The 24,919-nt window shown below is 56.2% G+C and overlaps 6 protein-coding genes across 6 annotated transcripts; 3 read left to right on the forward strand and 3 right to left on the reverse strand.

Moving 5' to 3' along the window:
- Nucleotides 1-2,013: 2,013 nt before the first annotated feature.
- Nucleotides 2,014-4,787, forward strand: BESB_036920 (pyrroline-5-carboxylate reductase; the record flags this gene model as incomplete). Its single annotated transcript, XM_029362278.1, has 5 exons — nucleotides 2,014-2,151; nucleotides 2,438-2,792; nucleotides 3,452-3,506; nucleotides 3,986-4,167; nucleotides 4,735-4,787. 5 exons carry the CDS (start codon nucleotides 2,014-2,016, stop codon nucleotides 4,785-4,787), a joined length of 783 nt encoding a protein of 260 aa, XP_029221243.1.
- A 1,742-nt stretch (nucleotides 4,788-6,529) lies between these two features.
- Nucleotides 6,530-8,700, forward strand: BESB_036930 (uncharacterized protein; the record flags this gene model as incomplete). The annotated part of the gene is made up of 2 exons (XM_029362279.1): nucleotides 6,530-6,694; nucleotides 7,288-8,700. The coding sequence occupies 2 exons, from the start codon at nucleotides 6,530-6,532 to the stop codon at nucleotides 8,698-8,700; spliced, it is 1,578 nt and encodes a 525-aa protein (XP_029221244.1).
- Nucleotides 8,701-9,197: 497 nt separating this feature from the next.
- BESB_036940 (putative fructose-bisphosphate aldolase) lies at nucleotides 9,198-10,940 on the reverse strand (the record flags this gene model as incomplete). The annotated part of the gene is made up of 3 exons (XM_029362280.1): nucleotides 9,198-10,177; nucleotides 10,677-10,792; nucleotides 10,891-10,940. The coding sequence occupies 3 exons, from the start codon at nucleotides 10,938-10,940 to the stop codon at nucleotides 9,198-9,200; spliced, it is 1,146 nt and encodes a 381-aa protein (XP_029221245.1).
- Nucleotides 10,941-11,839: 899 nt separating this feature from the next.
- Nucleotides 11,840-13,620, reverse strand: BESB_036950 (fructose-1,6-bisphosphate aldolase; the record flags this gene model as incomplete). The annotated part of the gene is made up of 3 exons (XM_029362281.1): nucleotides 11,840-12,819; nucleotides 13,142-13,250; nucleotides 13,618-13,620. 3 exons carry the CDS (start codon nucleotides 13,618-13,620, stop codon nucleotides 11,840-11,842), a joined length of 1,092 nt encoding a protein of 363 aa, XP_029221246.1.
- Nucleotides 13,621-15,474: 1,854 nt separating this feature from the next.
- Nucleotides 15,475-17,220, reverse strand: BESB_036960 (uncharacterized protein; the record flags this gene model as incomplete). The annotated part of the gene is made up of 6 exons (XM_029362282.1): nucleotides 15,475-15,526; nucleotides 15,955-16,014; nucleotides 16,277-16,378; nucleotides 16,523-16,570; nucleotides 16,773-16,825; nucleotides 16,996-17,220. 6 exons carry the CDS (start codon nucleotides 17,218-17,220, stop codon nucleotides 15,475-15,477), a joined length of 540 nt encoding a protein of 179 aa, XP_029221247.1.
- A 5,667-nt stretch (nucleotides 17,221-22,887) lies between these two features.
- BESB_036970 (prenylcysteine oxidase) lies at nucleotides 22,888-24,747 on the forward strand (the record flags this gene model as incomplete). Its single annotated transcript, XM_029362283.1, has 1 exon — nucleotides 22,888-24,747. One exon carries the CDS (start codon nucleotides 22,888-22,890, stop codon nucleotides 24,745-24,747), a length of 1,860 nt encoding a protein of 619 aa, XP_029221248.1.
- Nucleotides 24,748-24,919: the final 172 nt, after the last annotated feature.

Consider the following 24,919-nt stretch of genomic DNA (forward strand, 5'->3'; position numbering starts at 1 on the left):
AGGGGGCTTCAGCGGTTTCGCTTGGATGCGCGACAGAACGCCTTGAACTGCACGAAAGCGGTTCGCCGTTTTGTAAAGGGTTTCAGCGAAATATTGTGTTGCACGCATGCCTCTCGAGTGGGGCCCTTCGTTGCCAAATTCCGGCTTTCCATTGCATCCGTGTATTGTTTCTTGCACCTCCTATAACAGTGAGTATGCCGTTCATCGCTTCCAAGCTTGTGAGCACCGCATCAGGGTTTCTTCGGCGGTCCGCAGGTTGTTAAGAAAGCCGCTTGCTGTCGTGTCAAACTATTTAAACAAAAGATTTTTCAAAGCTCTCCGTAGGAAGAGGCGCTCCACAGTGCCCTGAGGAGTAAGCGCCACGTTCGTATAGCTTGCCCATATATATATATATATATATATATATATATATATATATATATATATATATATATATATATATATATATATGCACTGTTGTCTGTGCATGCATGCTCATGTGTTTCGCGTTTGTCTGATGCGAGTAGCAGAGCGTGGCTGAGGCGATAACGCCTATGGACAGAGAAACTTTTACGTGGATATATCATGTACCAGTGCATACTGACTCTGTTGTTTCTTCTATCGAGAATGCCATCCTTAAGACACGTCCGCCGGCGCTTGTTCGTTTCAGCGGAGCGCAGAAAGTCTCTGCTACTTTCCTCGTTTCCGGATTCAGAAGACTGACACCAGCGCCGCGTTCTGCCTAGTTCTCTTACGCATCTCGAAGAACCTGAAGCCTCGACGAGAGCCCCTGTGTGCTCATCCGCACCACGGTTGCGTAGTACGACGGCGGGGATGTCCATGTTTTCTAATGTTGGAGAAGCACCTCCGCAACGCTCATCTTCTGCGTCATTCCCAGAGGACGTGGGTTCCTGAGTAGAGGGAAGTAAAGACTCAATTCGTTTCTCCTTTCGGTGTATTGGCAGGTGCTTTTCGCGAAATTCACGGTGTGTGTTGGCGCTCGCTGGCGCGTGTCTCGCAGCGCCTGTGCACACGCGCTTGCGAGAGTGACATCGAGTTTCTGTATCTTGTCCTCTTTTCGTCGCGGAAAAGAGAATTTTCTCTGGCGCGCCTCGCTCGCTTTCTGCGTTTCTCGACTCGTCTTCGTGTTGTTGTCTGGAGTGCGGAGCACTTAGGCGGGAAGGTCGCTGCAGCCCCTTCGAGGGAAACAGGTGTGTCTTTTCGGCAAGAAACCACCGTGTGCCCTTCGCTGTCTCGTTCTGCCGGCTAACTGTGTCGCCAGTTTTGTTTTCTGCGCCGTTTCGAGTGGTTATCGCGCGTTTCTCTCGATTTGTGTGTTTTTCCTCGGGAGATTTCGTATTTTCGCCCGATTTTCCTCTTTCACTCCAAGCAAAATGCCGGACGCCCCTCTTGACAAAAATATCGGTACGCAGTCCACGGATGATGCCCAAAGAAAGTCGCACTAGCTTGCTCTGCAAATGCGTCGAGTATTCTCCGATGATCTTGCAAGGGCCTGTTTCGCTGCCTGTGTGCATCCTGGATCGCCGGAAACCTCGCCAGCCAGTGGAGAGCGAGTGTGATTAGAGAGAAATTGGAGTTCCGCCCCTCGAGAGAAGTCATGGTGAGGTAGCTGCGTGTGTGATTGGTTCGCCATTTCCCTTCACACGGAGGCCAAACTGCTGAAGATTAATTTGTGTCGCAATACCCTCGAAGTGGCGGCTCTATCCCTTTCGTTGAGTCACACACTGTGCACGTGTGCCGTCCCTGCTGTACGCGCAGAACGAGTCGGGAATATGAAAGTATGTGTGCAAGTATGTGTATGCATCTGCGTTCTGTTAAGTCTGCCATTTCGTGCCTTCACTTGCACGGCTGGGCGATCGTGAATTCACTGACACGCCTCTGTGGGCGTGTCCATGATGCAGAGGCGCCTGCCTCCCGGCGCCGCGCCGGGTGTGGAGGCGGCGCGCGTCTGAGACTTTCCCTCTGTGCTTGCTGCCTTCTGCTCTCTTGTCAGCTTTCGTGGGTGCGGGGGTGATGGCCTTTGCGCTTGCGAAAGGCTTCGTTGAGTCGGGGCGAGTGGCGAAGGCTCAGATCTCCATGCTCGTTCGAAACGACACCAAGCGTTCCCTCGTGGAGGATTTAGGGTACATCGCTATCGAAGACCCTGCCAGCGTAAGCTGACGTCCCTCGTCTCGTTTTAAGACAGAGTGTGCAGAGCTAGACGTATCTGCGTGTATTCACGCAGTTCCACACACGATTGCGCGCACACGCCAGGTGCGCCGTCGCCCTGCGCATCGCGCATGTGTTTCGCTACCCGTCCTCTGCTCGGGTTGGCTAGCGGCGCGTGCGTCTCCGATAATTTCGAACTGTCTCCCTCTCCGTCTGCGCGGGGCGTCTGCGGCACCGAGTCGAAACTCACGCGGCTTCCTGCAGGTCGGTCTGTGGGGTGCATGTACAGCTGGTGGCGGCGGACATCGTCTTTCTGTCGGTAAAGCCGCAAGACGCCGAGCAAGTGCTTCGCGATTTGCGGCCTGTTATCGACAAGGAGCGGCATTTGCTCGTCTCGATTTGCGCGGGTCTGAACATCCAGATGCTGGCAAGAGCCGTGGATAAGGATTCTCTCAACCGCCGCATCGCGCGCGTTATGCCCAACACGCCGTCGCAGATTCGCCGCGGCGTGAGCGTCTTCTGCATGGGGCCAGAGTGCACAGACTCGGATCGCCTCACCGTCGAGGCGCTCATGACGGCCGTCGGCTCCTGCTATGAAATCCAGGAAAAGCAGATGGCTGCCGCCGGCGCGATCAGCGGCTCAGGTGAGGGGACAGAATGCGCGGCACAACCCACGGGAGGCGGCGCTGCAGCAGCCTTGGTTGCGAAAAAGGCCTCTCCGTACTCAAACGGAAACACATCGGCGTCCTGATATTTACGTATTCACAGAGATACAGATATACACGTACATGCGTGCTCGCGGCGAGGACTGCAGTGCGAGTGCGAGAGGTCCGCGTGTCGTGCGGAGGCGCCTGTCTTCCTAGCCCGTGTGTAGCGAAATGCTTGACGAAAGGAAACTTACTCTGTGTGGACATCCGTCTACGGAAGCCTACCGAACGAGGCACGGCCTCGCAGTCAGAGATTTCCACACGGGGCCGGCGGCGGAAAGGTGACTCTCTCCTCGCGGTTGTCGCGAAGGTACACCAACGTCCGACTCGCTTTGAAGCCTTTCTGAAGAGCAGCGCCGCATTCCCGACGTGATCGTGAATGTGCGATTAGCAAAGTAGCTGCCTTCTGCCAGCCCTACGCATGCCCGTGGCGATTCGAAGATGCGCGCGGGTCCCCTCCACTCAGCTATGGGTGAAAATGCCCTCGGTATGCCTGTTTGTCGGTCACCGCATGCAGAATACCCACGTCTGCGTATACCAGGGTGCGAAAATGCACATGTTGTGCTCTTCTGTGTTGTTTTCTGCGTTGTCCTCAGGGCCTGCGTTCATTTTCACGCTTTTGGATGCGCTGTCAGACGCAGGCGTGAAGAAGTGCGTCTCTCTGTCTGGCGCAGCGAGAGGAACGCTTGAGCGTGCTGCGCACTGTGCGGACACTGTGGCGCTCACGTACTGAAAAGGCTCGCTGTGGTTGTGACTGGATCTCCTATTCTATTTCTTTGCTGAAGCCAGGCAAAGAGCCTCGACCAGCAGGTGCCTCGTCGTCGCGTTCGCCTGCCCATCCGTCCTATGGTGCCTCCCGGCCTGTGTTTCTTCCGCGGCCTGCCAGGAGGTTCAGGCGCATCTCTGGTTTTTTCCTGTGTGCATCTTCTTTTCCGCGGCAAAAGACGAGGGATCGATTCCCACGTGGCTCTTGTTCGTTTCGGTAGCGGCGCTGCGTTCACCGGCGCGTCGAAGGGAGCGCGCCGGGCTGGTGGCAAGCGCTTTTCTTCAGCAAAAAGGCCCCGCATGTTTTTCTCTCTCGTTTCTCCCCTCCGATCTCCGCGTCTTCGGTCTGCGTTTCTGCTCTGCAGCGGACTGCCGCGGAAACTCGCGCAGGAGTTGGCGATGGATATGATTGAAGGCAGCGCGGCTTTCGCGCGCGTGGAGTTCGGTCGCCGTCACTTTGCCGAGCTGAAAGATCAGGTCACGTCGCCAGGTGGGACTACCATCGCTGGCATCGCCGCGCTCGAACGCTGGGGCTTCCGGAACGCAAGTAAGTGGACGCGAAAGAACGAAAACAGAGTGCCGGCTGTCGCGTGCAGGCGCTTCGCGACGAAGTGCACCACGAGCGGTTCTGTTCAAACTGCAAATGTTTCTGCCCAAAGACTGTTTTTTCTGTCGGAACCAGGGTAGTGGAATGCCCAAAAAGAGAGTTGTAGAGTGGAGGCTCTGGAAACGCAGACAGGCTAGGAAATAGAGGAACGCGTTGGGAGGAAGCGCCGGTCTTTCGCGCTGCAAGAAGCAGATGCCGACAGCTCTTTCAGAAATTAAGCTCGCCGATGGACGAAAGAAGGGCGCATGAACGAACTGTGTGTAGTTAGCGTGTCTTTGTGGTGTGTCGGGCATCGCTCTTCAGCAGAAAGCTCCCTTTCTGGATGGAGCTTTTGTAATCGAGAGCGACTGCTGTTTTAACCTGGTCACTCGTGCCTTTCGAAAGCGCGCAGGGCAGGTGCGCGTCGAGGCAAGAAAATGCACACGTAGGAAAACCGTGAGCGGAATTTCGTGTACGCAAGTCGCCGCATTTTTCCCAGTTTTCTCCGCGTGTGTTGTTTATCGACAGTTATTCAAGCAATCGATGCGACGACCGACCGTGCGAAGGACTTGGGCTGCTAACGGCAACACTGATTTCCGAGGCTGTGTTCGTTTAGACCGAAGTTCCTGTAGTTTTTTTTTCATTGTGGCCTTCAAAGAGCAACCCGTCCACGCCACCTTCCGCGTATGAGCGGACTTCCAGCCGTCGCTCGACAGGCGCAGGTGTTCGTGTCAGTGAGTTCCGTCCCGTTTAGGGAAGCACTTCTCAAAAACAGTTTTCCCGCGGTTCAGGATTTTTTGCTTCTTACCGAGGCATGCCGACGAAAAGTACCGCACAAAACAAAGTTTCCAACCGTATTCGCAGAGAGCACGCGTCGGGTCTACGCTACACGAGTGTCCTCTGCGGGAGGTGTATTCGCATGGCGTTTCTGGGCGTGCGAGGCTTCCAGTCTCTGCCTGACTAGATTCGGAATATGAGCGATTCCGCTGCTGTAAACTGCGAACGGCGTTTTTCGCTGCGGCTGCGGAAACAAGCGCAAGTAGAAGAAGATGGCGAGTGGAGCACAAATAGTCCAGGGCACGTAGACATCGGCATTGTGAACGCGAATTCAGCGTTTTCTCGGTGAACGCACGGCAGTCTCAGCCTCGCTATCAATACCAAAAAGGTGAATCCCTTCAACGCACACCGTGGCTGCGATATCATGAGTGTATATGTATATTTATATGCATATGTACGCTCGTGTACGCAAAGAACTGCAATATGGCGGTTGCCCAAGCCCAACTGCAGTGGAGAGGTGACACCTAGCAAACTGGCCACCCGTCAGATGGAATCAACGGAGAGGAGGTGCTGGAGCTAACAAACGCGTGTCTCGCTGATAAATAACGCGGTAGAGTTCAGGAGGGTCGTGCCGCCACGACTGTGCGCCTCGAGACAATTGGTCGTGCGGCGGCAGTCGCGTCGGTAGTAGGGTGTTGGCTAAACTGCCCCGGGGCTTTAAACGCTGGAAAATACGTAGCGCAGCGCTTTCCGTGTCCTGTGGATGGAGTACCTGATGTGACGAAGCTCTGCTGAAGAGGCGAGTCTTGTCGGCTCGCCAGGACTGCTATACGGATGTTCAGGAAGGGCAAGTCATGCGGAGCCTGAATCGATGTTGCACGTTAGCCCGCGCGGTTTCTGGCGTTGGTTGCCACTTCTTTTACAGTACACATCAACCCTCGTTCCGTCGATCCACCACGGTCCTCTCAGGCACAAAGAAAAAGGAGCTGGAGAGAGATGCAAACAATTCCATGTTTGTCTAGCCGAAGGCAGCTAGCTGCGGAGAAATCATGCGCCGGGATGCTGAGAAAAAATCTCGCCGCCCGTCACCTCATGCGCGCGACATCACTGTGGGCTGTCGGGTAGTCTTCGTGCGCGTGTCATGGCTCCTGCCTTGTAAATTCTCTGTTACCTGTGCCCCTGTGGAATTGATTTTTTTGCTCACGTGTGGCGCAGAATTCGGGTGCTTCGCGTGAAGAAAGGAAGCGGCGGTTTCCGTTTCTGTCGCACGTCCCTGTCTGAGAGCCTGTCGGTTCGCAGGCGGGCGCTCCACAAGACATACTTCCTAGCGGAGCAGCTGTACAGTAGAATTGTAGATTATTTCCGGTCACCGAAGGCAGATTTTTCCCAGTAGACAAAGGATGCCAGCTCCGACTCAGCGCCTTGACTTTCGGCGCCAGGACCACGGACTGTTTCGTGGTTGATGCGTGCCCGTAGCGGGACGCGCTGAGATACCCGTTGCCCTCGTTTCTTGACTGCTGTTGGTTTCTGTCCCAACGAATCTACCATGAGTGGCCCTGTCGTGCGCTTCGCGGACGGTGCCTGTGCACCCAAGTTGCATGGCAGTGCTGAGAAACCGTTAAAGAAGTCAGAAAGCACGGTCCGGTTGACTTCTTCGCTCACGTTGACCGTGAACGGCTGGCATCTTCCTCAACAATGGCATCGCCTGCAGGTGAGTCGGCTCTCCGCATTTGAAGCCAGTGCAACCAGGTTTCGAGTTCTCATGCAGGTTGCGCTGCAGCTGTCGGACTTTGGTCTTGGCGGTCGCGTTCCGCAGTTTTGAGGCATACTTGTCTGTCCGCGCTAGGGTCCCTGCGCCGCTGGCGGGTGGTCGCGGCGCTTCCGCAATTTGCTTTTTGCCAGCGGATCTTTTGTCTCTCAACTACGCAGACAGACTAGCGTTATTCAGATGAGCTGCAGAGGACTTTTGCAGTGATTATCCAGAAGGGAGGGAACGGTTGATAGCGCTCACGATACGGTTACAACGTGTAGCGGGTCATAAGCTAACTGGCAGTTTCGGTAGTGAGCGGGCGGCGTGCTGGATAACGGAGGCTTTTCACGCACGCACGTGGCTATAGGGTCCTCTTTTTCACTTTCTTGGATTGCGATGACCCAGACCAGGAGACAGAGAGGTGCGTGCTGCGGGTTCTTTTCGCGCTTCCCGTCACTGCTCCCTTCTGTGGGGGGGTAGATCCGGACCCTCGATGTCTATCTAATTTGGAAATTGAACTTGTGTGTCTGTTGTCATGTGTGCCGTTTCGTCAGAAGCAGATCGCTTCTCTCGAGTGTCTGCCGCAGACGCACGACTCTACTGCTGCGCCATGCCGATTCGGGGCTGCTGTTGCCAAATTCCCGGCACCCTCCCGTGCCGGTCAATCACCTGCGCTCGCTTCCCACGGGTTGACCCGCGCAGTGCTGTCCGCTAACTCATGTACACACACCGCCCATTCATCTCATAGCAGAAGAAGCTCGATGGCAGCTTCAGGAGCGTCGATTCGACGTCGCGACACGTCGGTTGTTGCGGCCTCCACCCGCTGGATCCGAAACTGTACTCCGGGCCCCCGGCCTTCGCGTAAAAGCACGGCTGGAAGCACCGGGACTTCGGGAGCAGGCAACTCCGCTCGTCCGCCGCAGCGAAGTTTGGCTATATGGGATACTCTTTCCCGCGAGCTTGTAAGCAGTTTTTCCAACGCACCGCCTCAGGCTACAAAGCCCACTAGTCAACCGCGCCGCGTGCTCAGTCGCCCAAGCCTGCGACCAAGTCATCGTCACAGCCCCCGCCGCAGGGACGAGGAGGCCAGTGTTCGTGGCACAGGGGCTGCTGGAGGTGCTCCCTCGGTCGCCGCGGGTACGACGAAGACTGGAAAGCCCTGCACTGCCACGAGATTGCTAACGGCTACCGAAGAAGTGGCTCGACAAACGACCGCATATTCAGCGGTGCCCTCGACTGCAAGCGTTGGCGCTCACTTGAGGAAGACAAGCCAGAAGCGTGGCCAATCAGTGCAGGGGGCCGGGGCGACGGCAGCCGTTTCAGCCTCCATCTCTGCTGGGCGTCTTCCTGCCGGAGCGAGCCACCGCCCTGAGCCGCCTAACAGCCGACTGAAGGGAAGCACAGAGACAACACCGCCTGGAGGGAGCGCGCAGGTGCCGATGGATCGAGGCACGCGTCTTTTCTGGCGAAAAGAACTGCCTCAGAAGCCAGAGCGGACCGAGCAGAAAGGGGGCATCGTGCATGCAAGCAAGCAGTCGACCGTGGTGTGCGGTCGCATCGACGATGGCCGCCTTGCCCAGCACCAGTTGCCAGGCAGCGGCAAAGAAAGCATCGGATGCGGAGCCACGCCGAAGCGAGGTAGTCTGGCAAAGCCAACTGTCAACTCCTCCGTCCGTCCAGTCGCACAGAGTGACACGTCAACTGCCCTACGCACTCGCACTCAGCTGGTGGCCAGGGTTCCTTCAGCTGCGCCAGGAAAGCCCGACCCATCCAAGTTGTCAGCGACGCCACACTCTAGTGTGCTCCCTTCGGCTTCTCCGGGTTCTGCCGGCCCCGGAGCGTCCGGGGGACTTGGAAGAAGTCGGGAGAGAATGCTTCCTGCTGCTAGACGGTCACGGTCAAAGCGGCCGCCGAACGTCCCTAAGTTAGATCTCCGGAAGTGCATTCAGTACCGTAGTAGTGATTAGAGACGTGTAGGCTGTGCAGTGCTGTGTGAAATCTCGGGAGACAACTATGACGATTTTCATGCAGAAAGGTGCCGTGACGGCTCCTCCGAACTTTGGATGTCTCTTGTGAAAACATACGTCGGACGGTTAGTTCTGAAGCCTCCAGAGAATGAGTGCCAACTCGAGGTCAGCCTCGATACGCAAACGTGATACGTCACGGCAAAACGGGTTAACAGCTTCCAGTATGAGGCGGATCGTACCGCAAACGAATACAACAGCAGCAGTATGTTCCGTTTCAATACCTACTGATGATCAAAGATAAAAACAATCGACACTTCGTTACCCAAATGTTCTTTCACTGCCTGTTTCTCGGCAGCTAATGCCTACCTTCCCTGTCTACGTACTCAGTGTAGGGAGAGGACGAACGATTTCTTTTATATATTAACATGGATTAACGGTCTGACCACGAAGGCAGTCCCTTGTGTCCTTAAAGCGGTGTGACGCATGTGACTTTCCGCTCAGTACACGTAACGCTTTTCATACAGAGACGACGCGGCTGCAGCCCCGCCAGTACCTCCCTGGTACTTGCCAAGCTGGGCTTCGCTGTTCGCTTTTGCTCGCTCCAGCAGGACTTTCTGGGCAGTGTCTTTATTCGCGGGTTTCCCCTTCCACGCGCTGAGGCAGGAGGCCTGCAAAGCTCGGCCGTAGGAGAAGGAGAGAGTCCAGGGGTGATGTCCCATCTTGTTCATTGCGTTCAAATTGACGGAGGCCTCCTCCTCCGACTGACCGCCAGAAAGAAACATCACACCCGGCAACGCTGGAGGAACGGTGCGTCGGAGTGCGCGAACGGTGTAGAAGGCCACGTCCTCGGGTGAAGCCTTCTTCGGGCAATCTGAGCCCTGAGTTACCATGTTGGGTTTCAGCAACGCACCCTCTAGCAACACGTGGTGATCACTCAGAGCTTTGAAGACTGCTGCAAGCACGCGCTCAGTGACCTCGGCGCAGACAGTGATGTCATGTCTCCCGTCGGTGAGAATCTCAGGCTCAACTATCGGCACAAGTCTGTTGGCCTGGCAAATCGCTGCGTAGCGGGCGAGTCCGTGGGCGACCTCGAGGATAGACAAGTTGGAAGGTTTGCCTTTTGCCTGATCGATAGTAAGCACAGCGCGCCACTTCGCAAAGCGAGCACCTGCTTTGTAGTATTCTTGGCACCTTTCTGCTAGTCCGTCGAGGCCTAGAGTTGCTTTCTCGTCATCGGTGCAAGGGAGCGTGGCGAGGCCCTTGTCAACTTTTATTCCGGGAATAATTCCTTCGTTCTTCAACAGCTGGACCATAGGAACCCCCGACGGACTTTTCTGGAACAACGTCTCCTCAAAGAGAATTGCTCCACTGATGTAATTTCCGATGCCTTTGGAGGTGAACAGCAGGTCGCGGTAGAAAGCTCGATTGGCTTCAGTGTTGTCAACGCCGATGCCGTCGAAACGTTTCTTGATTGTTCCTGTAACGAGCACGTGGACGACGCATGACCTGTTTTTGTATCCTACGTTTTGTGGCTGTATTCCAACATGATTGAAACACTGCGGCTGTTGCTCTGGAGGAGGTCAGGCCTTCACTTTTCTCAGCCCTCCACAAACAACCAGACTCACAGTCCAAGCCCCAAAGGTGCGCACAGGTGCCACTGTCTCACTGGCCTTCGATATATTCGGAACTCAGCCGTTGTTGCTATCTATACCATTACTTAACCGTGCGCGTGTTTGCCACGGAGTAGTTATTGATACTGCTGCGATGTTTTCCTGATGCTACACTTTAGCTCGCTGATGCACCATGGGGTTGACAGCACGTCGCATCTAAATGTATTGCGACCTGTTTCGTCCCATTCTCGAAGTCGCAGCAACTTCTCTTACAAAACGCTCAGCATGGAGGCGCTGTCGTTTGTAGTCCCGCCCTACATACAGGCTCAAGTGGGTACGCTCTCCGAAGTAGTTAGGACTCCCTACCGGTCGATTCATCGGCCGCGAGAATGCCTTTGCCGGGCGAAGCAATCGCCTTCGCATTCTCCGCCAACTCCTTTGCAATGTCTTGAGAAATGTTCACCTGTTCAGAAAGGACCGTGCTACACGCACGCAGGCGCTCTCACTTTTCGCGTTTCCTGTAAGCTGCGCGTATCAATGTGGACGCCTACGTCTTGCCTGCGCTTCAACACATCCGCACGTGCGCTGATCGTTGGTGCACGCCGGCAATCCACCGTTCTTCCTTACCATTTCGCCAACTAACTTTGCCGCCGGTGCTCTGTAGCTTTGTACGTCGATCGCTGCCACCTGTGTCGGTAAAGTAACTCTGAATGAGTGTTGTAGACTACACCTTCGGCTACCTGTTTTACCACGAGCCGCCCCTCCAGCCAGATGCGAGCGCGCAGATGCACCCCGCATCCACCCCGGGCGCTCCTCAATTTCACGGCCCCAGAGACGTCGCCGGTCCATGGTATCCGCGCACTCTGCCTCGGAGCCGCTCTTGCGCCGGACGAACTAGCCGACGATCGACAAAATATCAGAAAAGCAGCGTCCGCTGGCAGACCCCTCAAGTGTTCTACTGTGTGTTTGCCTGCGCACGCTGCAGGACACTCGCTGTGTGCGTTCTCTACTTTCTCTGTAACGCACGCAGAAATTACGGGACCTTGTTGCCACTGTTCCGTGCCATGTGTCTCGATCCGTCTCAGGAGCAGGGCGAGTGCGCCCGTTCAACGCAACTCGGTGAATTAGGAACGCCGTCACAGACGGCGACATGGCGTCACTCTCTACAGTTTCTTGAGATGAATCGCCGAATCGGTCCCTTTCTGCATCACACAAGCGAGTTATACCGCCTGCGCGCAACTACGAAGACGCGGCCGCAGATACCGCAGTTCGAAACTTGACCCCCAACGAAAGACATGAAAAACTTCGCAGCACGACACAACGTAGACAAAAAATTCACCATGTCCTGCTTCACCCTTTCACATCACTCAAATTCGATTTGAGCTGTGAGCCCCTGGGTAACAGCGACTCAAGATATTTGCACGTCTTTCTGCGGGAGAAGGAAAACGCGGAAGCAAACAAAAAAGCCGCATCCATTCGGCATGCCCCTCAGACAAACAAGAGAGGGAGGGTACGGGGGATTCCCTTCTCTAATACACATAGCGCTTCTCGAAGAGGGAGGAAGCAGCATCAGCACCACCCGCGCCGCCAGCGTACTTGCCGAGCTGAGCGTCGGAGTTGGCCTTCGCACGCTCGAGGAGGACCTGCTGGGCCTTCGCCTTGTTCTCGGGACAGCCTGCCCACGCCTTCAGGCAGGAAGCCTGGAGGGCGCGGCCGTACGAGAAGGACAGCTCCCAGGGAAGCGGGCGATTCTTGTTCATGGCGTTGAGGTTGAGGGACGCATCCTCCTCAGACTGGCCGCCAGAAAGGAACATGACACCGGGGAGCGCAGGGGGAACGGTGCGCTTCAGAGTGCGGACGGTGTAGAAGGCAACTTCTTCGTGGGAGCACTGCTTGGAGCAGTCAGATCCCTGAGTCACCATGTTGGGCTTCAGCAACGCACCCTCGAGCAGCACGTGATGGTCGTTGAGAGCCTTGAAGACTGCCGCCAAGACGCGCTCGCTGACCTCGGCGCACACGCTGATGTCGTGGCTGCCGTCAGTCAGGATCTCGGGCTCCACAATGGGAACCAGTCGGTTGGCCTGGCAGATGGCCGCGTAGCGGGCGAGGCCGTGTGCGACCTCAGTGATGGACAGGTTGGTGGGTTTGCCCTTGGCGGCGTCGATGCTGAGGACTGCGCGCCACTTGGCGAAGCGCGCACCGGCCTCGTAGTACTTCTTGCAGCGCTCAGAGAGACCGTCGAGACCCATGGTCGCCTTCTCGTCGTCGGTCAGCGGCAGCGTCTCCAGGCCCTTGTCGACCTTGATGCCCGGGATGATGCCCTCAGCCTTCAGCAGGTCGACCATGGGGACGCCCGAGGGGCTCTTCTGGTAGAGGGTCTCCTCGAACAGAATGGCACCGCTGATGTACTGACCGAGGCCCTTGGTGCTGAAGAGGAGGTCGCGGTAGAACGCGCGGTTGGCCTCCGTGTTTTCGACGCCAATGCTGTCGAAGCGCTTCTTGATGGTGCCTGCGCAGCAAGGAACATTCCACACATGAACGTGGCCGTCGGAGTTAGTTTCGAACACGAAAGCCATCCCTCCCGGCGCACACTACACGCACCACACGCCACTCTCTGGCGACGGCTTTGCACACTGGAGCACTAGCGCCGACAACGCCGAGCACACACTCGAAACACTCTGTGGACCAAACCACGTGAACAGTCATACTAGCGAGACGAGACAAAGGGAGGGGAGAATCTATCCGTGTGGGGGGAACGAAGGTAAGAAACACGAAGTTTAATGCCCGTCTTTTCTCGTCCTCTGCATACCCCAGTGGCGTCCCCAGCTTACCAGTTGACTCATCCGCTGCCAAGATGCCCTTTCCTGGAGAGGCAATCTTCTTGGCGTTCTCAGCCAACTCCTTAGCCACCTCCTGGGAAATGGGAAGTCCGTAGCCCGACTGCAAGTAAGCCGCCAGGCACACGTACGTCACTCAGAAACGAGGATTCAACCGATAATCTACGTGTCTGCGTGCCGCGCGCTGCACCCTCCTCGTCCCGTCCGGACGCTGCATCAAACAGGGCAGAAGCTGTCTTTTGCCCCCCCCCACATCTTGCCCCTGCCTTGAAGGATCCTGTAAATTTGATCTACACGACAGCTGCAACAGCTGCGCGTCTTCAGGAAGCTCGACGGCCGTGTCACACAAGAGGAGACGGGGGTCCAAAAACTATCGCGAGGTAGAGCTGCCTTTGCTGCAGTGCTCGTGGACTACAGGCACACGCAAAACAGGATCTACAGCACCCCACTCGCGTCGCTTCCACACTTACCATTTTGCGAAAAGAGAAAGAAAATCGTGTTGGACGGAAGGGAACAGCGAAACGTGCTTGCAGAAGGAGCAAAAAGTAAGAACTAAATTTGGGCGGCCGTCCAGGGTGCGCGCTGCAACACAACGGGATGCTCCTGGGTCGGGGGCGGACGCTTGGCGGCAACGGCGGCGATCCGAGCATTTCCTCGAAGCGTGTGGCGTCGGAGATCTGCTTCAGAGGCCGAGTCGAGCGCGGTGCAGGACTATCACCGTGCGGGAACCCCCCCCCGGCGCTCAGGCTGCCACCTCTCTGATCTGCTGAAGGAAAAACGGTGCGCACTCTCACACCGCAGTCCACCGTGCCTTCGCACCGAACAAGAGAGGACGCCGGGTTTGCCCGCACGAGGGAATGACTTTTTCAAGCGGATTCTGGTATTTTCGGACGTGTGCAGCCAGTTCACGACCCCTTAGCAACCAGAGCGAACAGGAGGTAGCTACACGCGGGAGCTCCTCCAAATACCCTCGTAGGCTGGCCGCCTCACGGATTTGGGGGAATCCCCTGGCATGGAAATAGCTTGTGTTCGCGTTTCCCCCCCGTAGCCGCGCACGCGGCATTCTCCACACCAACGGAGTCAACTCAAGGTGAACTCTATGGTGATTCAGCAGTTGCGGATGCACCGACAGACTGAGCGAGGCAGATTTGTTGCGGGTTGACGGACGCGGGTTGCATTGTGCTAGCCTGTACGTACGTGTGACGTTACACAGATCACTGCCTGCTGTCGACAGCTACGAATGTAGCCCTAAAATCTCAGTTGTTCGAAGCGCACTGAAATCCAAGCATCTTCCGAAGCAGCACCTGCAGTTCTCCCGTGTACGGTGTAACGTGGCAATAAGCACTCGCGCGGCTGCTAGCACACAAAAACAGGTCACTTCATGGTTGTATGCTTGTGCGCTCTGTCGTAATCTGACCCCCGATAAGTTACGCGGAGTGCGTAGATGCTGCTTGCGTCCGTGCGACCTCCAGCTGGCGGAGAGTTGGCGACAGTAGTGTCGGCTCTTCGGACCTCGTAAGAGGACTGGTCCTCAGAAAATCTGTTTACGTGCGACAGCCACTTTTACAGCGCATGGCACCGCTCCAAACGAACCTCTGCGATACTGGCCGTGCGCATCGAAGCACTTCAAGTAGCGACAGTCTCTTATTAGTGTACTTGCCCGAACTTCGGGGCAGAAACCGTATTGTTCTGTGCTAGCATGCCCTGGGTGTGACAGCTAGGACTCTGTGGGTGCCGCAGCGAAAGGAAGACTCTTGCGTAAAAAGTAGAGCGATCTGAGAGTATACTCATTGCGCCAGAGCAGCGCGAGCTTATCGCTCACGCGAGGTACCGGTACTTCGCACAAGGACTGCACCACTGCGCGGAAAATTCATGGAAGAGAGGTAGCACCCCGCTTCAGAGCAGCACCCCAAAGACGAGCAAAACATTGGCCTGGGGCTGGTTAGGCGCACTCACGCTCTTCAACTGCCTCTTCGGAGGCACAGACACGTGCGAACAACTCTACAGTCAGCAGCTGCGTAATGAAGTACCACTGAACACACTCAGAAGTAGAGCGTGACGCGTATGTGTGGGGGGGGGAGGGGCGGGAAAAAAACCCGCGAATGTACGGAGAGTTGCCAAGTTGGTCGACAGACTTCGACGAGCAACGCATCTTCAACATGCCGCACAGCTTTGCCAGCACGAGGGTGACGACAACACATGGGGGGCGATCTCCATTCAGCATCGTGCCCTACTGAAGGCCATAGCGCTGTTCCATCTCAACCATCCTATCGTCGCATTGCTCAGTCTAGTCTCCGCGTTGTGTCCGCGGTATGTCAGTGACGTCGTCATTCACTTTTCATGACGAAATTCGGGTCTCGCTGGTACCGGGTTTCGAACCTGCGGTAAACATGTACACACAACTAGTCACACGGGCGCGATCAATCAGCAATATGACCAAAATATGATGAGAGGCTTGCCACACCATTCGGATTCCACACGCAAACTCCTACTCGCTGCGGCAGACTGTGGCTCCTCTGCCACCATTTCCGGCGTTCTGCTGCGTCGGTACAGGCCTTTTCTTCAGCACCTTTTCTAGTAAAATCCGCGAAGGGAATTCGAGACCACACACGCGGCTCCGGCATTCCGAACTACGTGACGCAGGGCTATGTCATACTCCGGCTGCTGCCGTTAAACCGCCGCGGACAGCCGCCTCGGAGAATTCCGCGCTTCTGTATTCACACGTTCCTCCTTGGCCAAGACGGTTTAATCCCTATCTCTGCAGCGGCAACGTGAAAGGGCGTAGACCGCCTCACAGCTGCGCTTACCTTTGGAACCACTGATCCAGCAACGGCATTGTCGCACCACCTTGAAAGGATTCAATATATCTGAGAGACAGACGCACCGAGACCCGCGTGCCCCCGGTGGCCTTTTGCCGACGCAACGCGTTCTCACGCGCGTCGCGCTTGCCGAATCTTTGTCTGCCTGATGATCTTCTGAAAACGAAGTGCTGCCGCCATCCCAGCTGCCACTGGTCGCCACTGATGCCTAGTCACTCCGGTGTTCACACAGTCCGCACTGCACGCCCTCGAACACCACGCCAACAGAGGGTCAGTGGCGACAGCTCGCGCGGGGAGAATACAACCCTACCTATACAAGTTCAAAGCGACTCGCCGCGCGTATTCTTTCTTGACATCTACAGGCGGCTTCGTAAGGAGCTTCTCCGCCAGCACAGCAGCGCTTTCAATCGACCTGAGTACGACACAGATGCGCAAGATTGCCACACTTGCTTCTTTCAAGTTGGCTGGTGCCGTGTCAATCGGGAGTATAGGCGCTAGCGCTACGTCATGAGAGTCCAAAGTTAATGAAGATCGAGCACAGCGGGTTTTCACTTACAAGCCAAGCTTGATAAGGGGTTGCTGGTTCACCTGAGGCAAGAACGACCTGCGTAGGAAATGCCACGAACCACGGAAAGCGTCCATACACAGAACAGGAGCACCTACATCTCCACGTTGCCAGGTAGACGCTGAAGAGCCTCGAAAGCAAACTTCTCCGACTCCGGTGGCGAATGCAGCCTTGCTCCAAGAGGGAGCGGTGTCGCGTCTTCCGCTCAAGAGTCATCTAGAGCCCAGTTTTGCGCGCTTACCAGCCGGGAGAGAGGAGAGCGCTCGGTTTGTTGTTTGTGATGACCCCCATGAACTGCACTCCACAGACAGTACACTTCACGACACAGTTAGGGGCGAGCGCAGCCGGGCGTTTGGCGCTGCGTCAGGTCGTTGAGCCTCGGAACGAGCATGGCAAGCACTTCAAACCGCAAAGCCTGGGAGCTAGCCCTACACACCTGACGCACAGCCAGGGACAGAGCCTACCTCCCAGTCAGTGAAGGGCGGAATACTGAAGTAGATCCCTGCGCCTTCGTTGTTGCTTGGAAGCGGCGCGTTGAGGAAGCAGACAAAGTCGGAAATCTCGCCCGGGTTCACGAGGTCACACACCCACTGCCCAGACTGGAAGACGCCGCCCGCCGACGCCTGCCCGCTGACTTGAGCAGGCGCCACACAGGGTCGGCCCGGTACAACGACGCCAAAGAGAGACATTGGACTTTGTCATAGGCCACGCCGCCACAATAGGCTGCACCCAACGCCTTAATTTTGCGCCTTCGTCACAATACGGCAGGGTGGAGGGCTCTCCTCCCTACGCCGGACTGCGGCCTCTTGAAAGTTTTTTCAGGGAAACCCAGGGCGCCAGGGCCAGCCCTCCACAAGAGTCTCGACAGCAAAAGGCAGAGTTCTACGACTGCCTGCCGCGCACGCGGATGCCTTCACCGCGCGAAGTTGAGTCGCCTCGGAAGCACAGGCACCCTGCGAGCGTTTACGATACTGCGTGCAGGCAAGCTCGGATTAACGACAGAGGACGACATCAGCGAGATGCCGTGGCTCTTTGCCGGCGAAGCAATGGCAAGGGACGAGTTGGGAACACTGCCGCAAAGTGCCGCGATTCTTTGGACAGAACGAAAAGTGTTAAAGTGGGAGCAGCATGCGGCAGGACTGTGTGAGGCCATCCGCCGCACAGAGGCTGACAGGCGAGAAATACGGGGGTTCCCAGCACGAGTGGAAAGGTATGCCGTTGGCTGCGGTCCTCGAGGCGACGCTCCGCTTCTGAAGCGCAGATACCTGCGAAGGACCGTCAACAGCGCAATCGAATGTCCAGATCTCATCACCCGAGTCGATGCGGCTCATCCGATGGCCGCCGTGCATCGTCCAACAGGCCTTTCCAAACTGCGGTCAGTACTTCTCTGAAAATCCCGGTTTCGGAGCTCATTTCGAAAGGGTAATTGTCGGCGTGGAAAACCCGGACCTTCGCTCGCAACGCACGATTCGGGTCGGGCACGGAGACAGGAAAAGTGGGAGCGCCTGGGATCGCCGACTTTTCGCCGGGTCGCGCTGCGACGCATGCTGCCCACCCTGCTTCCAGGTGACGCGAGTCAGTGGTCATCTCTCATCCTCTGCTGAGGATGGAACCGGTGCACAGGCCCCGTTCCTTGTATCGGCAAGTGCTGCTGGAGCTTCCCGGCCGCCGTGGAACAAGGTTCACGATGACACACGCCGCTCCCCACACGCACAACCCTCCTCTGCTGACCCGTATCTCTCTCCCCTGGCAACACACGAGTGCTGTAGCTGTCTGGAGGCGGAGAAACCCCCGTCCGTCGATTTTGCTAGAGCGCTGGGCACGCCAGGCTCTGCGGCGCAAGCATCACGTCGGAACGAACCAAAACTGCACGCACAGAGGAGCAGGTCCGGCATCGCCCTACACGAATGCCACTGCGCGGTGAGCGTGCCCTCTCGCTGTTGCACCATGCCAGGTTTACAGGGACTGTCGACCGTCCTTCACTCGTGTCCCCAGTGACGCAGAGTACGTAAGGAATGCCACGTGTGAGACGCCCTCTCCCCTGGTGCACCTGCCGCAGATTTCGAAGATCCCCAACACGACACGCTGACACTCTGACTGGGGTTCGAAAAAACCTGCGGGTAAAAAGGGAACACGTGGTGATTGTGTTAACTCTGCATCCTCCGTACACGCACTTGAGAACTCTGATTCTGCGTTGGGGGCTGTCTCTTGTTCCTGATTCCCGGTAGCTGTATTTCTCGTGACCTCTATCCGTACCATCTCGCTCCGTTCGTTCCTCCGACCGATGCGGCTTCCACTCGTCTTCTATGCCTGCGTATGCTGATTTGCATGCATTTTTTGACACGCGCGTTGCCAGTTTTGCCGTATAGCGCGATCGTGGAAGCGCTATGCACCGGAAGGTGCTCCTCTGCGGCATTATCCGGGGTGTGGTCGGGTTTCGTGGGCTAGGATTAAGGGCTGCGAAGTGGCCCTGCTCTTCTGTGTGTGTGAGAGTTCAGCACTGTGTTATATAATGTTTATGTGGCTAGTCTCTGAAAACGTTGATTGGGGTGGTGCGACGTTGTGGCAGCAGCAAGAGTCATATTTACGCACGCTACACGCGCGTGATGCGCCGCATGCAGGTGACAAGCGTCGTTCCCGGCCGACACACGGGCCTCTGTGGAGACCGGTACACAATTTAGCACGTCAGATATGCGCCTCATAGATGAAGATCGCCGCTTTCATGCGCACTGCTCTGTCCTGCGGCGTCAGAATATTCCTTGCAACGCACGGCTAGTGGGCGTCTGAGGGGGGAGCTGAGTCGCTGTAGTGACCAGATGCTTCAGCTCTTCATCAAATAAATAATAAATACGCAGTCTTGCGCACTGGAGGCTTCTGGGCACCCGTGAAGGTGGGAGGGACCCTGAGGTCTCACGATAGCACCTCTCGCCTGCCGAAACTTACCACGCTGGCCACCTGTAAAGCACTCCGTCACCCCAGTTTTCCATAGTACCAGCAATCAACTTCGCCATGGTAGCCTGATGCCGCTCCACAGCGTGCGTCTCAGTAAGTGCCTTACCTACAGTTACGCGTGGTAGCCGGAAGGTAGGAGCAGCTCAGCAGCGAGCGCCAGGACCACTGTTTCGTGTCCTGTAAACCTATCCGTTGTGCGGTTGTGCAACACGACGCTCGACTTCAGAGAAGCCGGAATCGTATGCAGTCGATGAAACACACAGATTGGCCTTATCAGCCACAGCAGAGGAGTCTGCGCAAGGGGGTAAGGGCACACACGTTGTCGGAGAAGGACGCACAACCAAGCAGGGCTTGACGAGGGAGTCCCTCCTCCACTTTTTAGTATATTCCGCGTCAGCGCGTGTGCCCTTCTACGGCTGAGCTGTTTCTTCATGCTAGAGGCTGCAGCGGGTCGCCACCTTAATTCAGAGAAGCTCGAACGCTACCGGAGGTGGCCGGAGCCCCTCCTTGATCGAGTCTAAATGGATATGTGAGGCGAATCTGTGCGCTCGCAGCCATCGAAAAGTTGAGCGACAGGGAGCCCGGAGTCTCCCGTGTTGTTCTAGCCGACTCCCTCAAGCGGCACTTGTTCGAGGCAGACACTCTCCGCACGATCTGGTCGACAGCGACTGCATACAACTGTCTTTCAGCGGTGCTCTCATGGGCACATTCGGGAGCAGAAACCACGCCTAGTGACAAGCCAGCAACGGAATACCGAGTTGGACGACAAGAATCAAAACTGGTGATGCTGCGAAGTCGCACCCCTCCGTAGACCGTGGTGGTGACACCCGCAACACGAATCACACACGCCCCCAGCAAAATGGCAACGCATACACCAACGTGAGTGATGCCACCAGTGATGGCGACAGCCGTCACCTCGTATCCCTTTGGGCAATACTCCGCCGTTAGGTTATATATATTGGCACTCGGTTGAGAGAAAGGATGGTGCGCACAACGATCGCACTGCCCAACAGGTACGCCACCTGGTCGGGGATGCCGATCCGAATATTAGCGCGCTTGAAAATCGCCTAGTCGAAAAGGGCCGCCCAGTCTTTGAAAACCGACATGACACAAGCCACATGAACATACGTGCACTTGATGAGAAAATTGTGAAAGAGCCTCATTCCACGCTAGCCGGCCAGTGCTGCCATTGCAGCCGTGTACCCGAGAGAGTATTTGAAATTAATATGCGGCCCATTTGGGAGGCAGTGTGGCGGCGCTGTGTAGAAGTAATCCAGTGCTCCCTGTATGTTGAGATTTGCTGCCCACCAAACAGGAAGATAGAAATTGAGTTTAGCCAGTGCGGACTCCAACGTATAAACAAAGGCAATGCAGACTAACACGGTGCCTGTCACACACACAGCGACGCTAAGCCACTGAACTCGTACAATCCTACCGACGGCGAGACACACCAAAAAAAGGACTCAAAGCTACAGCCTCCTGAAAGAGCCCCAGTTGCTGTTTCAAATGACCAACCGCAACTTGCTCGGTCTCTGCAGCCGGTTCTGGCACGAAGTTGAATACGGTTGGGATGAACAGCTGCATTGATAAAGGCAAGGCGATGCGAAACACCCTCTGTGGCTCCCATGATTCACGCCCACTGTTAAGCATCCAGCCAGGCTGCCGATAGCGACCCCGACAAACGAGACACACACGAGGTCTGACTTGACACCGAATTCTCACTCATCAGCGCGCAAATCACGCCACCGACCATGAGCTCTAGTACGGCCACCTGAAACCAGCTGAAGAGCACGGCGATGCTAGTGAGCAACGTTTCCCTCTTTGCTACGTCGTCGGGAGCACTGGCGAGCAATGATAACCCGACGGCGCCCACGACCGATCCTATTGAATGCATGATACTTCCTGCGACGCCCGCATATCGGCATCGCAGAAGATCGCCACCAGCCCACTAACTCCCGAGGGAGCGTCCTCCAGCGCACTGACTATCTGAAACTCTGAAGCGTCGTACCCCAGGCCTTTCAAATAGGGGAAGGTGCCCACCGGCACGAGAGCAGCCATGATACACCTGAGGACGATATGGAAGCCCAGTAGAAGCAAAAATAATTGCGTCCACAGTGAATCCTTTACCCTCGACACGAAACCTGCCAAGTCACCATTCCCATACCAGCACATTTCCCCTGTGTGCCTGTTGTACAGATGACACCAAAACTTTGGGCTCCGGAAGACATTCTAACATCTAAGGTGCTACGCCTTCGCAGGCTTATCTTCCACGGCATATCTCTACGCGCTCGCGCAGGTTCGTCTGACCACAGGCTCGAGTGCGGCGATACTCGTCAAACGAAGAAAAACAGATTCCACACGAAAACACGTGTAGCTTGGTTGAGAACCACTAATTGACATGCTCCACGTCAATGTGACAAGACAGTCACACGAGCGCGCTGCCTTCACCACAAACGCCAACGCCGTGCAAAAGACACAAACGTGTGCGCGTGCAGAGAGACCCCGCCAAAACGGTGGACTCTTCTTCCAGACAGCGAAGTGAGTCGCACTTTGGCGAATCAGCAACGCGCCGCACAAAGACACTTCAAGCAGCTGAAGGGACTGGACTAGGCGACTCTGAAGGGAAAGCTCCAGCGCCTTGCTCGCGGGGATGAAGAGCGAATCTCTAGACAGAGGGGAAACAAATGCAGGTGACGAGAGGCGTCAGTCGTCCTGTAGCACACGCGCGACTGGCAGACAGCCAGCGCTGCTACCGCGTCATTTAGTTTTCCCTCACAGAACCGAAATCTGTTGACATGTCAATCCCCTGGGAAGTGAGAGTCACCGGAATCGTCCCAAGTAGCAGATAACAACGATAGTTGTCTGTTCGCCAGCTCATTTTCGCTGGGGGCCGCGGTGCCAATTTTCCGCTGAACCAACACGCCGCTGGGGGGACGAAATTTCTGTTTGAGTCCAGCAGCAGCACAGTGGGGGAGACGCGGCGTGCAATTTTTCGCGTTCCCATGGTCACTTCCTCCAGAAGAACAAACTATGAAGTATTCGTCTGGATGACTAATCTTTTTATCAGCCTTTCTTCCACGGCTCTCCAACTTTATTACCTCCACGTCTCCGTTGCCTTGTTTGCTGGCGCTGGCGCGGGCTGGATCCCGCGCAGCGTGCCTAGCGTTGTGCGGTTCCCCTTTCGCGAGTGTCAGCCTCGTGTGCGTTCGTGGGCGGCGGCTGGTCACTTGTCTGTTGCAGAACGAAATCTGCCTCGACGTAACGGTTTGGCCGTGGCCTCTGTCCGCGTCATGAGGGTTCGTATCCGAGATGAGCGGCGGCAGGGTTGCCCGCCGGCGTCGTATCGGGTACTGTGTATCAGCTCGCGCCTGCCCAAGCAGGGCACGGGTCCTCAGCCGGACGGCATGGTACGTTTGCTGAAAATGAGCAGAGGACTCGTGTTGTCTTCGAAGGCTCACGTTTCGGGGGTCGTGTGCACTCTCTTCTGTGCCTTCCTCTCTATGGGGCGTGTCGGCTTCACCAGTCCAGTCGGCGTGTCTTCGCCCTCCCCGATCTACCCACCTTTCTCTGACTGCAGCAGATCACTCGCGCCCGCGCGAGTGGCGATTGTTGGAGGGGGGATAACAGGAGTGGCAACTGCAGCTTTCCTGCGAACGCTAGAAAGGGATATGGCAGACGCGCGCCATACGGGATGTGGACGCCGTGACCTCCTCAGTGGCGGCGAACAGTCCGGCAACCGACGTTTCGTCATTGACCTCATTGAGGCTGGTGGACGCCTAGGCGGAAGACTGGATTTCGAGGAACTTGATGGAGCATTCGTGGAACTCGGGGGCTCTGAGATACATGCAACGAACGAATGGATGGTTCACTTTCATGACGCTTTCAATGCACATCTTTCGGCGAAGCGCGGAACGGTGCGCGCGGGCGGAGAAATCTCAAACAGAAAGGCTCCAAAATCTGTCACACCACTCGTGTCTCCGGACATCCCAATTCTTCTGCATGATGGAGACAACACCACAACGATCAGCCTAGATACTACCTCAGAGATGGAAAACAGCATGTTGAGCATTGGACAGGCTATCTTGCATGATCTCATAGCGGGGTGGACGAGACTCTATCCGCTTTTTAAATTGCAGACATGCCCCGATTTTTCTGGCAAACAGTACTCCATCAGGGAAGGCACCTCAAGCGTTTCCGCCGCGCCGGCGGCTAATAAGAAACCGACCCCCTTGCCGGCATTTCACTCCGCAATAGAGATGCTTGACGCCGTTGGCTTGTCTCCTCTGCTTGAGTATCGCCTGGAGGACGTCTTGAATAGCTTGAGTCCTACTCCGTTTGTCAGAAACCTCATAGATGCGCTCCTCAGAGGTGTGTATACGCAAGGAGTTTCAATGCACGCGCTAGCTGGCGCAGTCAGTCTAGCAGCGCAGACTGGAAATCTGTACGCGAAAGAACGCCCAGGCCGGGAGTTGGTGACGTTCCTCGCGGAAACTCACGTTGACCATGTTTTTCGAAGTTGCCGGATTCAACGCATCGAAGAACGTGCGCCGCGCCAGGGAGAGAAGTATCGAAAAACGTTTCGGCTGGTGACCTCAGATGCCTTGTGCCCACCCGTGACGAAAGCGTACCTTAACACTCGCGCGTACGATGCTGTCGTTATCGCGACACCTCTCGAAGTCGCAGATATCGCTGTCCTTCGCAGAAACAAGGCAGGAAACCTGGAATTGCTGGAGCTCCCCCCTCCTCGAAAGTTCCAGGAGATCTTTGTGACCGTTGTCGCAGCGGACGGAATACAGAAAGATGGCCTTCTTAATCCCACTGGGGGGGCGACGCTGACGACTTCTCGGCAGCGCAGCAGCGGCTCCACGGAAAACCGTGATATTTCGCTTTTTGCGGCATGGTGTGGACACAGCCCGTCTGCTGACTTGCAAAATGGACAAGCAAGGCGGTTCATTTGCAAACTTACCAGTGAGCGGAGCCTTACAGATGACGACGTGTCGCACCTGTTCAGCGGCGTGCACGCCATCATTCGACGCAAATGGCCTGCGTACCCTTTTCTGATCCCCATTCCTCGCTACCCACAGGACGCGGGAGACGACAGCAGTCCGCAGCGCGAGAGAGGACTGGAAAACGACCCGACTCGCTTTCAGCTGATGGAGAATGTCTTTTATCCCAACGCATTCGAGGGCGCGTTTTCGTGCATGGAGGGTCAGGCCATGGCTGCGCGGAATACCGCCCATCTTCTATGGAACGCCCTCGCGTGATAGAGTTCTCTAGCGGCCACAGTGCATTCCCCGCCACGTTGGCTGTCTCAGTCGATCGAGTTCGCAGCGGCAGTCTAGGGGTTTGCAGAAATGCACGCGCAGCTTCGTTTCGCGCGCCCGCCAGGCGCTGGCGTGTCGGAAGGCTTGTTTGACTCGGAGCAGTCCCTTTTGA

The sequence above is a fragment of the Besnoitia besnoiti genome, chromosome II (genome assembly GCF_002563875.1).
Source record: "Besnoitia besnoiti strain Bb-Ger1 chromosome II, whole genome shotgun sequence".
In the NCBI taxonomy this organism is placed as follows: domain Eukaryota; phylum Apicomplexa; class Conoidasida; order Eucoccidiorida; family Sarcocystidae; genus Besnoitia; species Besnoitia besnoiti.